Consider the following 15215-nt stretch of genomic DNA (forward strand, 5'->3'; position numbering starts at 1 on the left):
CCAATCTGTCATTTTCCAATGACATTTACAATCCATGTAAAAAAGAAGAGGGTAGAGATTTGAGCAAGGCATGTTGTTGTTTGGGAAGCCCCACAGGGAGCTTTAGGTCAGCAGCTCTAAAGACCTGGATTGTCAACAAACAGAAGGCCTTTCTAGCAAGGGCTGGCAGGGAGGAGAGGAATAAAAAAGATGGGAGAAAAAAGACAGGCAGAGAATCAGCCTATAGCACTGGGATTGAATCTGAATAAAATCAGGAACTCAGAGACACATCTGATTTCCCCAGTGCCTGTCTGGATGCCAGCTTGTCCCTGATGCTACGCCATCCTTTCAGGCAAAAATCCCTGGACGGAATTCTTAAACAGGAAATGCAGATGTAGGAGGTCACCACCACCAGTCTCCAACACCAATTAAATCCAAGTGTTACTATTTGTAGATACCTTCTAACACTATAAAAATAATTACTAGGGAAGGTAAGAAAGAAAAAAGAGAGAGAGAAAAAAAGAAAAAGAAGAAAGAAAGAAAGAAGGCAAGAAAGAAAGAGAGAAGAAAGAAAGCAAGGAAGAAAGAAAGGAAAGAAAAAGAAAGAAAGGGAAAATAAATTCAAAGTCCTGGAAAGCTATATAACCATTTTTCCATGGTTACAAACTAGCTATGTATTTCATTGACAATGTCTGCTGAAAAGAGGAATAGCTAGACTAGACTCTAAAAATATTTCTAGTTCTAAATCTTATATTCTCTAAATTATATGTAAAATGTTATTAGGATATAAGTAACTGGCACATATGGCTATATCTCTTCCCTTAGTTCAATACATCTTCCTATGTATTAATCTAAGAACAAAAACCCAGAGCTCATATACAGTATAATAATTTTTATAGGATTGCTTTTTTCTAATTTAATTTTCTGAATAATCCCACAGGATAGTTAGAAGAGCATTATTATGAACAATCTCACAGATGTGAAACTGAGAAGTCTAGAATGATTAGGGGCTTGCTCTGGACCACAGGTCTAATAAACCAATGTCTAATATATGCAATTATTTAAATATTTTAATACTCTCCATGAAGAAATATAGAACATGAGTTTAAGAAACATTTTTACTTTATAAATGTTTCACCCTTCAGTATTAGTTTCCTCTTTGAATCCTTATGTAATAAAAAGTCGTTAGAAATATTTTAGACTGAAATAAAGGGTAGATTTTAAATCATTTGCCTTGTTTATGTTCAATCAAATGACCTTCAAAAATGTCATAAAGAATTGCTTGAATAGCAAAAAGTTCTTTGAAGGGAAATTATGATTAATATGTATCTTAATCTGATGATATTTGAATTTTAAGTTTGTGGAAGAAAAAAATATTACATGTAGGAATGTGTTCATATTTAGTATTCTTGAAAATAAATTATTTTAGCCTACCAATTAATGGATCCATTTCAATTGGAAGATGATGGGCTTGATCCAAGGAGTATCCCGGTGCTCCTCTGAGGCCTAAAAATTTACCAAGAGAGACAGAAAAGACTGCTATAAAATTATTATAAAAGGATTTCCTAACAAGAGAGTTGTTTATGGTAATTTTAAAAAATGTTTATTGGCTTAAAATTCTGGCAAATTATTTTAAGCATTATGTAACTTTGCTGTAAATCTTAAGAACATCAATCATCACAAAGCCACGTGGTTGTAGCTCATGCCTCTAATCCTAGCTTGTCAGGAGACTGAGATATGAGGATCAGGGTGCAAAGCCAGCAGAGGCAGGAAAAGTCTATGAGACTCTTATCTCTAATTAACCAGCTGTGGTTCAAAGGGTAGAGTGCCACCCTTGAGCAAAAATGCTAAGGGACAGTGCCCAGGGTCTGAGTTCAAGCCCCAGTACTGACACAAAAAAACAAACAACTAATAAAAAAATCACCATCATCACATTAGGGATATCAGGTTCCTACTTAAGATGTAGAAAACTGGAGTGATAAGAAAAATCTCGATAAAACATAGGATCATAACATTTATTGAGCCCATTAAAAAGTTAAAGAAAGCAAACAAACAATAAGCCTAATTTTTTTTTTTTAAAGGCTGGGCTTCCATGAAGGTATAGTAGGAGCAGAAGCTCTCCTGAGCCAGCACTGGGCAGAATCTGGGGTTTCCTACTCAACTGGATCCTTTCTCCATATATGACTGGTAAACTGAAGATATAAAATGGAGCCACATTTTAAATCTTCAGTCTCATTAAATGGTACTTTCAGTAGATTAACATTTAGGGTTTGATTGAGAGTTCATTTTTCATGTGATTACATAATATATATTCATAATATTTTGGAACAATTTGGAAGAAATATTTATCCCTTTATAGTTTATACTCAACATAAAACATTTGTAAAGAATGAGACTCCTGTGAATAATGGTCTTTAAGATGTGCGCCACATGCTTCTGGTTGAATAAGAGTAGTGCTACCCTACGGTGATTCTGTCACCAACAACCATAAAATAGGTGCACATGGAAACTCTTTGGGAGAAAGCTATTGTATAAATCAGTCTTTTTCAGGGTAAGGTAAAAGTGAGTACAATAGAAGGATTCAGGTTAAATCAGCATGGCTCATTTGTCCAGTTCGAGGGACAGTGGGAGTCCTGGGCTTCCAGGGAGAGCTTAAGTGGTAAAGTAGGTCAACTAAATCATCCGGTCACAGCTACTTCTGTCCTGGCTAAATAACTATCAATATGTCTAAATTTTTGCAGTGGTATTATATCACTTCAAGATGTGTTGGCAGAAACTATCACAAGCGGATTTGGAAACTGCATGTGTGAAATCACTAGACAACTAGAGATGGTGTTTGTCTTCTTCATTGCTTTATTCCAAGTGTTTAGGGGTTTGGGGCATGTAATGGCTATTCAAATATCTGCTAAATAAATTAATGACATTAAGAAAACAGGATTTGAGACTATCTTCCAGAAAACACAGATTCATTTTGACTTAATATATGATAAAAATGAAGGATTTTGGGGGGGAAGATCTGATTAATTTGTGTAACTGCTTAAATTTATCAAATATCCATTGAGAGTTTAACCATATTCTGTCTTTTGTGAGGCACTAGTGTGTAGCTGCAGTCAGTGAGGCTGACCTGCATTGTTTAGCTGAGCTTGACAATGATCTGTTGTTTTTGTGAATGACACTGCTATCCCAATACCCCTTTCTCACCTTAAGTCGTCAGTGAGTGCCTTGCTTAGGTTCACATACCTACTGTGTTGTGCCATCTGTTCACTGCAAACAGTCGGCTACAGGTCACTGTCACTACAGCAGGAATGGTCAGGTGGGGTAGGGTATTGGCAGCCACGTGGGTCACTGGAGAATTTGATGGAAACTTCAGCACCATTATCACATCCTGCTGCATCTGATCTTTAAACATGAGTGGACTCTGTGGAAGGAAACACTGTTGAGTAGAAAGGGAAGAGAACAAAAGGAAAGAAAAGGGATAATGCAGTTAGTGGAAGGTTTGGGGAGAAGGAAGGTCAACATTAGACAAGGCTGGTAGGAAGATGGAGCAAGCTGTACTGTCCTGCAATCTCATGTCTGTCCTAAATATAGCCCTCTCCACTTGAGTTAGGACTCTCCAAATCACTGACATAGGACGCCGATTGCTCACAATCATCCATGATTTAGATATGGCCAGAATACCCTGTGAAAAGTTGCTCATAGATATGGACACAAGATGTAACATAACTGTTCAGTGCTATTAAAAACTGAATTTGGTGGAAAGAAATAGTCAATCGATGCCTGATAGAGTTCCCATGAAACACGAAGTGAATTCATGTGACTGATACTGTTGACATGAAATAGAGTGAATTCGTTGCTAGTTTCATTCCTATCTGCCTGATCTGGGGTCACCGCTACAGTCTAAATAATGAAAATATAACAGCCTCCATAAAGCAGTCCAAGTGCTCCCCTGTCAGTGTTTCATGCACATTTCTGCTCTGGTGCTAACTGAATTTATGGTTTATGCTTCCCCGCTCCCTTTTACTGACAGCCAGCACTTTTTCTTCCTTTTTCTTTTTAATCTTTTTTTTCCCCTCTCAAACATCTAGATAGAAAGTAGATACTGTAAGCATTACATATAAACACTATTGTATTAAAAACAGAAAATAAAGATGCTGAGAGCAATCACTATTTAGCTTTTGTGCATGCTTTGTGATTGTGTCCTCTACACATGAATCCTTTGCTTAGAACTAAGAAAGCTCAGATATTGTTTTTAAAACAATTGTATGCCAATTTAGTCTCAAAAAATTACCCCTAGGAAAGAAGTGAGCTCTGACTGGGCATTTCTCCAGGATACAAATTATTATTATTACCATTGAACAGATAATTAAGACAGGCACACTCATCTGCCAGCCCACTTCATGCAATAGTGTTAGAGATACTCTTCTGGACAGATTATTAAAGCTGCCTCTTCTTGAAGCTTGATCTCCAAGACCATATCACTGCACTGTGGCCGAGGGTTTGTGTGGGAAGAGGCTGGGGTCTGGGCAAACCTTTATGTTTTATCACAGCAGGACCAAAGGGTGCATTAGTGAGTAGCCAAGGGGCTGATGGTAGAGAGGAAAAGAAATGTTTGAAAACAAGCATGTTTAGCTCTATTTCCCTAGGACTTGGGAGGAGGTTCTTCAAGGGTGTAGAGGATGTCTCTGTCTCTATACCTCTACTTTTGCAGATGAGGCTCCAAAAATTTTGGTTAAATAACTGATAATATGTTAAATAAATAAAATACATAAATACATGAATAATGTTTTTCAGGAAAGAATATGTAAATTTGGGGCACATTTCAGAGCTGTTTATTCCATTACCAGGGACTTGGTGCTTTGATGTTAGTTGATAAGCTGAATTCATTTGGGAAGTATTTTTACCTTTAAACATTTTAACCAAAAAGCTAGCAAAGAAATCTCAGTTTAAAAGATATTTTTCTCAGAAAATTTATACTTTTTATGTATTTTGAGGGGATGGATGAGGTTGAGGTAAATGGGGGTCTAAGAGGACAATATGGAAGGTGTGAGCTTGATCAGGTGCACTGTACTCAGTAGAACTATTTAAAGATAATAAAAATAAATTGCAAAATACAAACAATAAAGAAGTAAATGTTTATAGCAGATAGTAAATTTATCAGCTGATTTGTTATAAAATAAGACTTTAACTTTGGATAAAAATAAAAATAATATGCTTTTCCCCTTGCATTGGGAATAAAAGTTTAACATGAAAGGCTACTGATGAGGATGCCAGCTAATATTTATAGAGAAATTACAATCCAATGGCTAATGCAGGATTAAGTTATTAGATTCTCAGTGATAGCAACTAGTTTTACTCCTAAATTACAGATGTTGGGATGTTGAGTACCTTGCAGGAGTTAGCTACTCAGTAGCAGGGATGGTGTTTAACCCCTGTCTAGCTCAGGAGTCCTAACTTTTATCTACTTTATTTTTCAGGTTTTCTACAGGGGACATAAAATACATTTATTTTTCCCCTCTGTTTAAAATGAATTACTTTCCTTACTCCATACTGCCCCATCCCCAATTAAATTTCACAATATCATATTGTGTCTATACTTACATTGTAATTTACAAATCTAATTTAATTTTAATGTCAGCATGTGTTTGTTTGCCTGCTTGTGTATGAATGACTTTACATAGAGGCATACTCTATGGTTATTTTTTGAATCCAAGATTGGGCTAGTTTTAGACTTCATGGTAAGAATTGTACTTTCTTTCCTGTTTCTCCCTGGGGTATCCATACATCCTTTGGCCTGAAGAGTTAAATGAATAAGTTGAGATGACTTAAAAAATGCTGCTAAAATCACAATTTTATTTGCTCTAAGCTCAGGTATTAAGGGAAAAAAACCTTAACATGCTGATGTCTTACCAGGTGCATGGCAGAGCTCCGAGGCGGATGTGGCTCAATAAGCAACTGAGATGGCGTCTGTCCAAAGTTCTGTATCTGCGCTTCCATGGCCTGCAGGGAAGGAGGGCGACTGTCATAATCAATATGCATCAAAGAGAGAGGTCAACACACTCTTGACAATGCAAGTGGATCCCAAGTCAGCCATGAAAAAAAAAGTCCAGAAAATTCACCGGGTGTTCTTTTCCCAGGGTGCAGAACCATTCAAGTGTTAGTATTTTGTAGACAAGGTTGGCTTCTTCTTCCAAACATGCTTCAGTTAACCACATCACTGTTCTTATTACCAGAAGCTGGGGTTAAATGTGGAAATGCTAAGCTGTGATTTCATGCATGCAGCTAAAGACCAAGGAACACTTCTAGCACTAAATACAGAACATATACCTTAATAAAGTCCTTTGTGAGGAGGAATGTATGGGGATCTCTAATGAAATAAACTTCTGGAATCTTAATGGGAAAAGAAAGTGAGACACAAAGTCCACCATTGATACAAAATAAAATTCAGAAAAATCAGACATTCCAATCAATTCAGAGGGCAATTAGCAGAGAGGACACTGGGACTTTTGTGTAACAGTTAAATATGACAACATTTCCACTACAAAAATGCATTTTAGCTTGCTATGTTATTTTAAGGTGGATTTTAGAACACTGTTTATTAGGTATGAATTAATTTCTCTCAAGTATTTTCTCTGGCATTTTATAGACAAATCACTCAAGAAGGAAAGAGTTGTATCTGCCTGTGCAGATGGAAGTATTAATGAGATTTTAGGGCTTCCAAAAGAATCAAAGTAATTTAGACTTCAAACTGTTTGGACCACACAATATATCTTGTGTGTGTGTGTGTGTGTGTGTGTGTGTGTGTGTGTGTGTGTGTGTGTGTGTGTGTGTGTGTGTGTGTGTGTGTGTGTGTGTGACAAAGAGAGAGAGAGAAAGAGAGAGAGAGAGAGGCTTATGAAAGATTTAAGTTTTTCTGCTGCACATAAATTCTATGGATAAAACATTTCAACATATTAAGTCAGACTAAGAAATAATTTTTTCCTGAAATAGTCTATGTATGTAATTTAAGTCAACAAGGAGAAGCATAATATTTACCATGGTCATTACTCTGTTACCATGCTAATTTTCTCCTAAAATTGTGTGCAATTTGGTTGCACATAAAAGTGAAATACGAAATCCACTGCGGAGTATTTGACAAAATGCAGGTAAGTTGGTAGATGGTTCCTCACACAGCACCGCCTCTAATTGAATCACTATCTACAATTCTCATTTATAAAGTACTTAAATTTAACAATCTGTCCTCCTAGACTGCATTTCAGGAAATGTTTATCAATAAAAATGTGAACTTTCAAATTTAATAGCAATATTAAACATGAATGGATCATTATCCAACATATTTTAGCAACTACAAAAATGATATTTTGGTTTGCTTATTTGCAGAAGCAATAGGATCAATTATTAAATCACTATAAGTGCTGTCCAATTTAATGCATACAAGTATTTGCAGTGTCCACTCATATGCAAAATGTGACTATTTAACTAAATTGTATTCACAAATATATGATCATACTTTGCCTCTCTACTGCAAGATTTATAATTATAAAAAGAGGCAGAGATCATTTCTGGTTAGGTCCATATTATTAACATTAAATTCTTGAGAATTATTGGGAGGAAAAAGCAGTAATTTTACTATTAAAGCCAACCCAGTTAATGTCCAATATCAAGAGCAGTGTATCATCAACAGCATAAGACTCTAACAAACTTTGTCTGTATTTTAACTCCTTCAATACAAACACCCATGAGGATAGTAGCCTCACAGTCAGCATTTAAACGCTCCTGAAAACTACATCAACAAACAGACAACCAGACTTCCTTTTTTTTTTTTTTTGTAGGTTGTAGGGCTTGAACTCAAGGCCTGAGTATGGTCCTTGAGCTATTTTGCTCAAGGCTAGTCCTCTATCACGGTTTTCTGTTGTAGGTAAGAGTTTCATGGATTTCCCCTGCCTCAGCTGGCTTTCAACCATGATCTTCAGATCTCAGCCTGCTGAGTAGCCTGAGCCACTAATGCCCAGCTCAAACATATTTTCTTTAACTTTAATTCAGTTCAAGACTAGCGTTCTACCACTTGAGCCACAGAGCCACTTCCAGCTTTTTCTGATTATGTGGGGCTGAGGAATCAAACCCAGGGCCTCATGCATGCAAGGCTAACACTCTACCACTGAGCCACCTTCCCAGCCCCACTACGAGCTTATTACTTCCTCCTTGAGACTAAACTTCAGAAGAGGCAGGAATAGGTTATATGTATATGTATATTCTATGCATGCCTGCTAATAAGATTTGATAAAGATTTTATTGCCAAGATGAAAATGAGTGTGGCAACAGGTAAGCCAAAATATAGTAGGTGTATCTTCTCCGGGATGCAATAGATTGAAAACTTCAGTTAATCTAGCAGATATGGTGGTCCCTGCCTTTAATTTCAACTACTTAGGAGGCAGAGCAAAAGAGAATGATGTGTGAGGCCAGCCTGGACAAAAAGCTGATGAGACTCCATCTCAATCAATAAATAGCTGGCCCTGATGGTGTGTGTGTCACTCCAGCTGGGAAAGAAGTAAAATAGGAGATGGATCAGATACAAATAAGAGTCTCTATTCAAGAAATAACTGAAGCAGAAATGGCTGAAGGTGTGGCTTGAGTGGTACAGTGCCTACCTAGCATGCACAAGGCTCTACATTTAAATCTAGTACCAAGGGAAAAAAACCGAACTAGTTAATTTTGTTTTAAGCACAATGTAGGTTAGTTTAACCCAGATATATTTTTTTTCTTCTCATAGATTCTTTAAAGCTATTAGGTATTTTTTTAAAAAAAAAAACATAATTCAGTGTCTTTTGACAAACTGTCTACAGTACAGGGAGAAACAGAGTAGGGAGTTAACAATTCATGGTTCTCAAATGACCTGTCATGCTTGTGCTGCCTTAGCTTTTAAATCTATTGCCAGAACTATCAGCCTTTAAGAAAAGCAGGTGGTTATGCAATTCCAATACATTGAACTATGTCCCAACAACCAGCTTATTTTATTGAAAATCTTCAGAAAATTCAAGAAAAAAATTGTAAAGGTGGTTGCTCAGGAACACAGAAAGCTTTTTTTCAGTAGGTTTCCTTAGCATTGCTACTTACAGTGCTTAAAATTTGAATATATCTGCTATTAAAACACACACACACACACACACACACACACACACATACACACACACACACACACACACACACACACACACACACACACACACACACACACACACACACACACAGAAAATAGGGGCTGGGAAGGTGGCGCAGTGGTAGAGTGCTTGCCTTGCATGCTTGAGGCCCTGGGTTCGATTCCTCAGCCCCACATAAGCAGAAAATTCCAGAAGTGCTGCTGTGGCTCAAGTGGTAGAGCGTTATCCTTGAGCTGAATAGCTGAGGGTTAGTGCCAAGGCCCAGAATTCAGGCCCCACGACCGTCAAAAAACAAACAAAAACCCCAGAAAATATAAATTTGACACAAACAAAAGTAATATATGTAATTTATATTATCCTGCTTTTCAACTTTCAACATTATTACCACATTAGAAAAATAGCAAAAAACAGTAGAATATTGAGATGTCTGAAATGATAAAGGGAAAGGTTACTTACTGGCTGAGTGTATTATAGCTGATAAGCTTTTGCGTCTGGTTTATTATTATAATAAAACATGATCATAGAAACATTACTTTTTAATGCTGGAAAACTGGGACTGAAGTAAATCAGGCAAGTAATATATGCACTTTATTATTTCTTGCCTTATAAACATTAAACTGTATAAAAAATTAAAATGCTGTTTTATATTCAACTGCTTCTAGTTTTTCATAGGAACCAAAAACAGAACAACAAATATTTCCCCTTTTGTTTTTTTTTTTTTTTTTTTTTTTTTTTTTGTCGGTCGTGGGGCTTGAACTCTGGGCCTGGGCGCTGTCCCTCAGCTCTTCAGCTCAAGGCAAGCGCTCTACCACTTGAGCTACAGTGCCACTTCCGGTTTTCTGGTGGTTTATTGGAGATAGGTGTCTCACGGTCTCTCCTGCCCGGGCTGGCTTTGAACCATGATCCTCAGATCTCAGCCTCCTGAGTAGCTAGGATTACAGGCGTGAGCCACCAGCGCCCGGCTCCCCTTTTGTTTTAAGGTTCAACAATATTAAGTCTAAAGTCTATTCTAGAAAATTTATTAAATATTTAAGCAAATATTGGATAACTCAAGTATAAAAGGACCACATTTGCTTTAGTTAGCAGCATACTGTGTTGGAACATATTTGAGAGAGTATTCTAATTCACTGGCTGCCTTCCTTCTTGCTTTCACTAGTATAAACTTAAATCACATAAAGGGGGCCCTCTTCAGATAAATCATATTTCTTCTTTGGCATGATAAATCATAATGATAAATTTATAAAACTGACTCAGCAAGTGAACCTGAAAAATAATTACCATTTTCTCTGGATACAAATGTTCTACCCAGAATATATTCTTCTTAAGTCAGTTGTTGGTGGAAAACTCGCTCTTTATTTTTTTCAAGTGTAAGTTTATTCACGTTAGGATCTATGGACGTTTTTTCTCTCTGAGGTACTAGGATTGAAATCAGGGCATGAAACATGCTACACAAACCCCTATCTCTTCTATTTGTATTTTGTTTTGGAGATAGGGTCTTGTTAACTTTGCTCAGCTGGCCTCAAATTTAGGATCATCCTATTTCTCTCTCCAAGTAGCTGTGGCAGGCTAGTACATGGATTTCACTGTAGTTGGCAGTGGGTAGCCTATCCTGGATATCTCAAATAAGTTTGCATATTTTATTATCTAATCCTCCAAAAGGTAACAGAAATAACTTTCTGGATGATACACAGGCTTAATTACTTACAAGCAAATGTTTTTTTGTGGACAACCTCTTAACGATTCTTCCAGGATTGGGGTTGTTTGCTCACTCTTGGGTGATCACTGTATAGTACATAAAGGGTGGATTCAACCCAGCATACATATCATATGTGAGAAGAATCACAACAGCATCCCTAATTCTCCTTGGTTGAATAGTTTCTCTAAGTGTGTTATGTTCTGGATGACCAAGGTGGTAGGAGAGGAGGAAGGGAAGCTAAGGGAGATAGTGGTGGTAGAAGAGAGGTGGGAGAAGAGTCGTTGTACAGGTGGTGGCAGACTTTGTAAGTTCACTTGGACTGTCTAATCATGGGAAGACAATAATAATGAAAATGACAACAATAATGAAAATGATAGGTAGAATAACTTCTAGACAGGTTCAACAGGTGATCATAGAAATATTCCAAAATGAAAACATAAACTATTTTTTTTGGAGGCGGGGGGGGGGGGGGAATTGTGCCAGTCCTGGGGCTTGCATTCAGGACCTGGGTGCTGTCCATGAAATTTTTTTGCTCAAGGCTAGTGGTTTACTATTAGAGCCACAGATCTACATTTGGCTTTTTGTTTGTTTGTTTAATTGGAGATAAACAGTCTCACACACTTTCCTGACTGGCCTGGCTTCAAACTATAATCCTTAGATCTCCTGAGTAGCAGGATTATAGGTGTGAGCCACTGGTCTGGCAATATGTTTTTATTAAAACAAATCAGAGTAAAATATTATGTATGCAGCTAAACAAAGTATTGTCTTAGATTTTAGCATAAATAGGAAGCAACAGTTTAGAAAGACTATATTAAAACTTCAAGTGGGGTCATTATCAATATGTGTAAAGCCTTAAAAATGAGTCATAACTAACTGACATGTTTAGCCACTTAGATTGAGTGATACCTACTTTAACACACTGAAGCATGCAATATATTTTGAAAAATTATTTATGCTGATGATAACAAATATGTAAAATAACAAACTTGATATTAGTAGAAGATAAGAAAATCCCTTCCAGGTATTTCTTCTACAAACAGCAAGTTGCAATTTGCACCCTTCATCTTTTGAATAAAATATGACCAAGCATTTACTGCTAATTTCTGAAAATCAACAATTACAATTTCTCAACTGAACACAATGAAAATAACACAAAGTGGAGAGAAAGGCACATTTCAGATAAATGATATACATCCTACTTTGGCTAGCTGCAGTATTTATGCTTCTGTTGGGGACAATTGATGGTCATAGACCACCCCTGACTTCAGTAATTATGAGAAAAAAAACCCTGAAATTTTAAAAAGTTCAATGTGTGCTATTCATTTTCTTGATTCTCATTTCTCTATTAAAACTTTATTGTCAATTTTTCACAATACAAGCCTCATTGTTATAAAAGAGAAACATAAAGAATTCATGTAGCACCATATGCTTTCAGGTTCAGGGGCCATAATATTCTTCTTGCACCCACAGTGATAGTCTAGCTTTTAAAGGAAATAATTTATCTATTTCCTCTCCAATGATTAAAGTGTAGGGCTATTCTCTGTATTTAATTTGGCTTTTGACGTTGCTAAAATTTTTTACTTCCTGAAACTTTCAGTAATAAAAGAAGGAAGATGAGATGGTTTTAGGATATGTATATTAGCTATTTGTTGCTCATTTGTTCCAACCATGTTTCTGAAGACCTGCCCAGGAAAAGAACTCTAAAAAGAACTCTATGATGACAATTAAACCATCAGGCCTCCTACTATGTGCGAATGAGCAGCAAATGCTATGTTATACAACTCATTCAGGCAGGTCCAAAGAAAGTAGTCAGAAGTTGCTAAAGGAACATGAATAAGAAATGTACAAAGGAATAAGCCATGGTGGTAGAGGCCATCAATATTGTCACTATCAATACTTTTCATTTACATCATCAGAGTGAAATGTGTGTTAATATTTTCCATTTTAAAATTTATGAGTTCATCTTTCAAGGAAAGTCAGCTTTGCAGCTGTTTTGGTCAAAGACCCATCTGTCTTGTTGGTTCACGTCAGATCTCTATAGTAGCAAAAACTATTTCAGCAAGAAAATCAAGTGAAACCTGAAGTGACCCACTGTACTTTCTGGCAGGGGAAGGGGGCGGGGGCGGGAATATTTTTGCCACAGCAGATCCAAAGGGATGCTTTGTTAAACCTGCCAGCTCAGAGGAAGAGAAAAAAGGAGAAAATACCTAGGAAGTACAAGAAATATTAGTAACAGAAGCCAAGCTCTGGTTGTTAATGCCTGTAATCTTAGCTACAAAGGAGGTTGAGATCCCAAGGTTCAAGGTTCAAAACCAGCCTGGGAAGGTCTGATGAAACTCTTATTTTCAATTAACCAGCAAAAAGTGGAGGTGTAACTTAAGTGGTAGAGCACCAGTTTGGAGTGAAAAGCAAGCGAGACAGTAAGGTCCTGAGTTCAGGCTTCAGGACCAGCATCAAAAAAAACCCAACAACAACAACAAAAAACAGAAACTAAACTAAGAATAGCTCATTTTTATGATTGCTGATAATGACAAAATATATTTAATATTTTAGAATGAAACATAGATAAGTGTATATATGTAACAAATGTGTAAATATTGCATGGCCCATATGGTCCAGTAGCTTCTAGCCAAACACTGTTTTATGATAGCCTTGTGTGCATACCTCTCACTGTCAAAAAGATGTCATCTAAGCCATTCAGTCTGGCGATGTCAATAGTAAGTATGACAAGTTCCATGACAAGCTAAGAACTTAGTGTCTTGTTAATAATTTGTCTGATGTGAGCTTACAGCTTCTGTTGGAATGTAGTCTCCATATTTTTGTCTTGCTGAATAGGCAGAACTTTAATGCTAATACCATACTCATGCTAATTCACTTCATAATTCAAATGAAAAACTAATCATACAGAAAATAGTAGTAAACTATAAATAATATTAATTAATAATGATATAATAATCAATGGTGATTAACCTTTATCAAGTCAAAGAAAATGTTACAGGTTGCAATTAGGGAATCTTTATAGAACTTTGTAGATATTGTTGAAAAGAAGCATTATATACTATATCCTTCAACTACAAGACACAAACACAAATTAATTAGTGTATCTATTGTTATCATAGATCTTTTTATTAAACTGATAACTTTGGTTACATTTACTTTATTATATAATAATATTAATATAATATTACATTAATATTACATAATACTATTAATACAAACCTATACGATTCTTCACTTCTGGGCAATAATCTCTATCTGTATTGTGTTTTACAGTTTCTAATACAGTCTCACTTATCTTTTCTACCATGAATTAGGTTTCAATTCTGACATCATTTTTTTTAGGGTGGGGGAAGAAGGTACATTAAGGTTAGTGAGTGGCTTAATGTCACTCAATTATTGAAGATGGGCTGGTAATCTGATTCTTCTGCCTCCGCATACCAGAGGCAGACAGGCTTTAATAATTCTATCATCCTAAATGTAATCATTTCTTAAAATAGTTGAAGACTAAAATATTTTTCATCATAAAAGAATGTTAATGTTTTGTAGCGTTCATTTAATTTGTAGTGTCTACTAACCAACTACTAATGATGGCACATGGCACATAGTTCCTTTGAAACCCTCAAAAGATGATAAAATAACATTTTTTTCCCTGAGGAATAATAGAACGATTGGTCAATAAAATGTCCAATGAAGTTTTCTTAAAAATCATCTGAACTTTTCCTTGAAATAATCTGAATTTTCTTCCTATTATTACTGGAAAATTTACTAATTGGAAATGTTTAACTAATTTAGAAGTATGAATAGAAAGAAAAACATTACAGTCTGGATTGGTGAAATAGAAGTACACATTTAAACCTTCTTTTTTTTTTTTTTTTTTTGCCAGTACATGGGTTTAATCTCAGGGCGCGAGGCTTTCTTAGCTTGCTTGGCTTGTACTCTACCACTTGCTCCACAAAATCTCATTTGGCTTTCTGCTGGTTTTTTTTGGAGATGATGTCTTCTCAAGCTGGCTTTGAATCTAGATGCTTTAGATCTCAGCTTCCTGAGTAGCTAGAATTACAGGCATGACTTACTGGTTTCTGATTGCCCTTAAAATTCTAAGAACTATTTTTCTGGAGCCATAGAGAATGGCTTTATTTTTAGTTTCCTAAACAACAATGGTACTAAAGAAAGTTAACTCGAGAATAGGGTAACCGCACCCAAGTCCTGGTTTTGCTGCTGTTCAGATGGGTGATTTTGGAAAATTATTTAGTCAGAGTGTCAGGCTGGATTAGTAATTTTTAACTGTGAATGTATGTAAAAGTTTTGGAGGGATTTTTTTCCCTCCCCCAAATAAACCTGTTTGAAGTCTCTCCGCAGATATTTTGAAATGTCTATGGGATCAG

At 36.2% G+C, this 15215-nt stretch overlaps 1 protein-coding gene across 3 annotated transcripts in view; it reads right to left on the reverse strand.

Annotated features, from left to right (window-relative positions):
* The window catches only part of Nbea (neurobeachin), a 536577-nt gene that overhangs the window by 18588 nt on the left and 502774 nt on the right, over positions 1 to 15215 (reverse strand). For all 3 annotated transcript variants that reach the window (XM_070002976.1, XM_070002975.1, XM_070002977.1), the window contains 3 exons: positions 5887 to 5976; positions 3220 to 3412; positions 1414 to 1485 (listed from right to left, as the gene is read on the reverse strand). In XM_070002976.1, coding sequence (XP_069859077.1) covers positions 1414 to 1485; positions 3220 to 3412; positions 5887 to 5976 — 355 coding nt within the window. The remainder of the gene's footprint in view (positions 1 to 1413; positions 1486 to 3219; positions 3413 to 5886; positions 5977 to 15215) is intronic.

This window comes from Dipodomys merriami, unplaced genomic scaffold, assembly GCF_024711535.1.
Source record: "Dipodomys merriami isolate MVZ:Mamm:240054 unplaced genomic scaffold, mDipMer1.0.p SCAF_6, whole genome shotgun sequence".
NCBI classification, from domain to species: Eukaryota; Metazoa; Chordata; class Mammalia; order Rodentia; family Heteromyidae; genus Dipodomys; species Dipodomys merriami.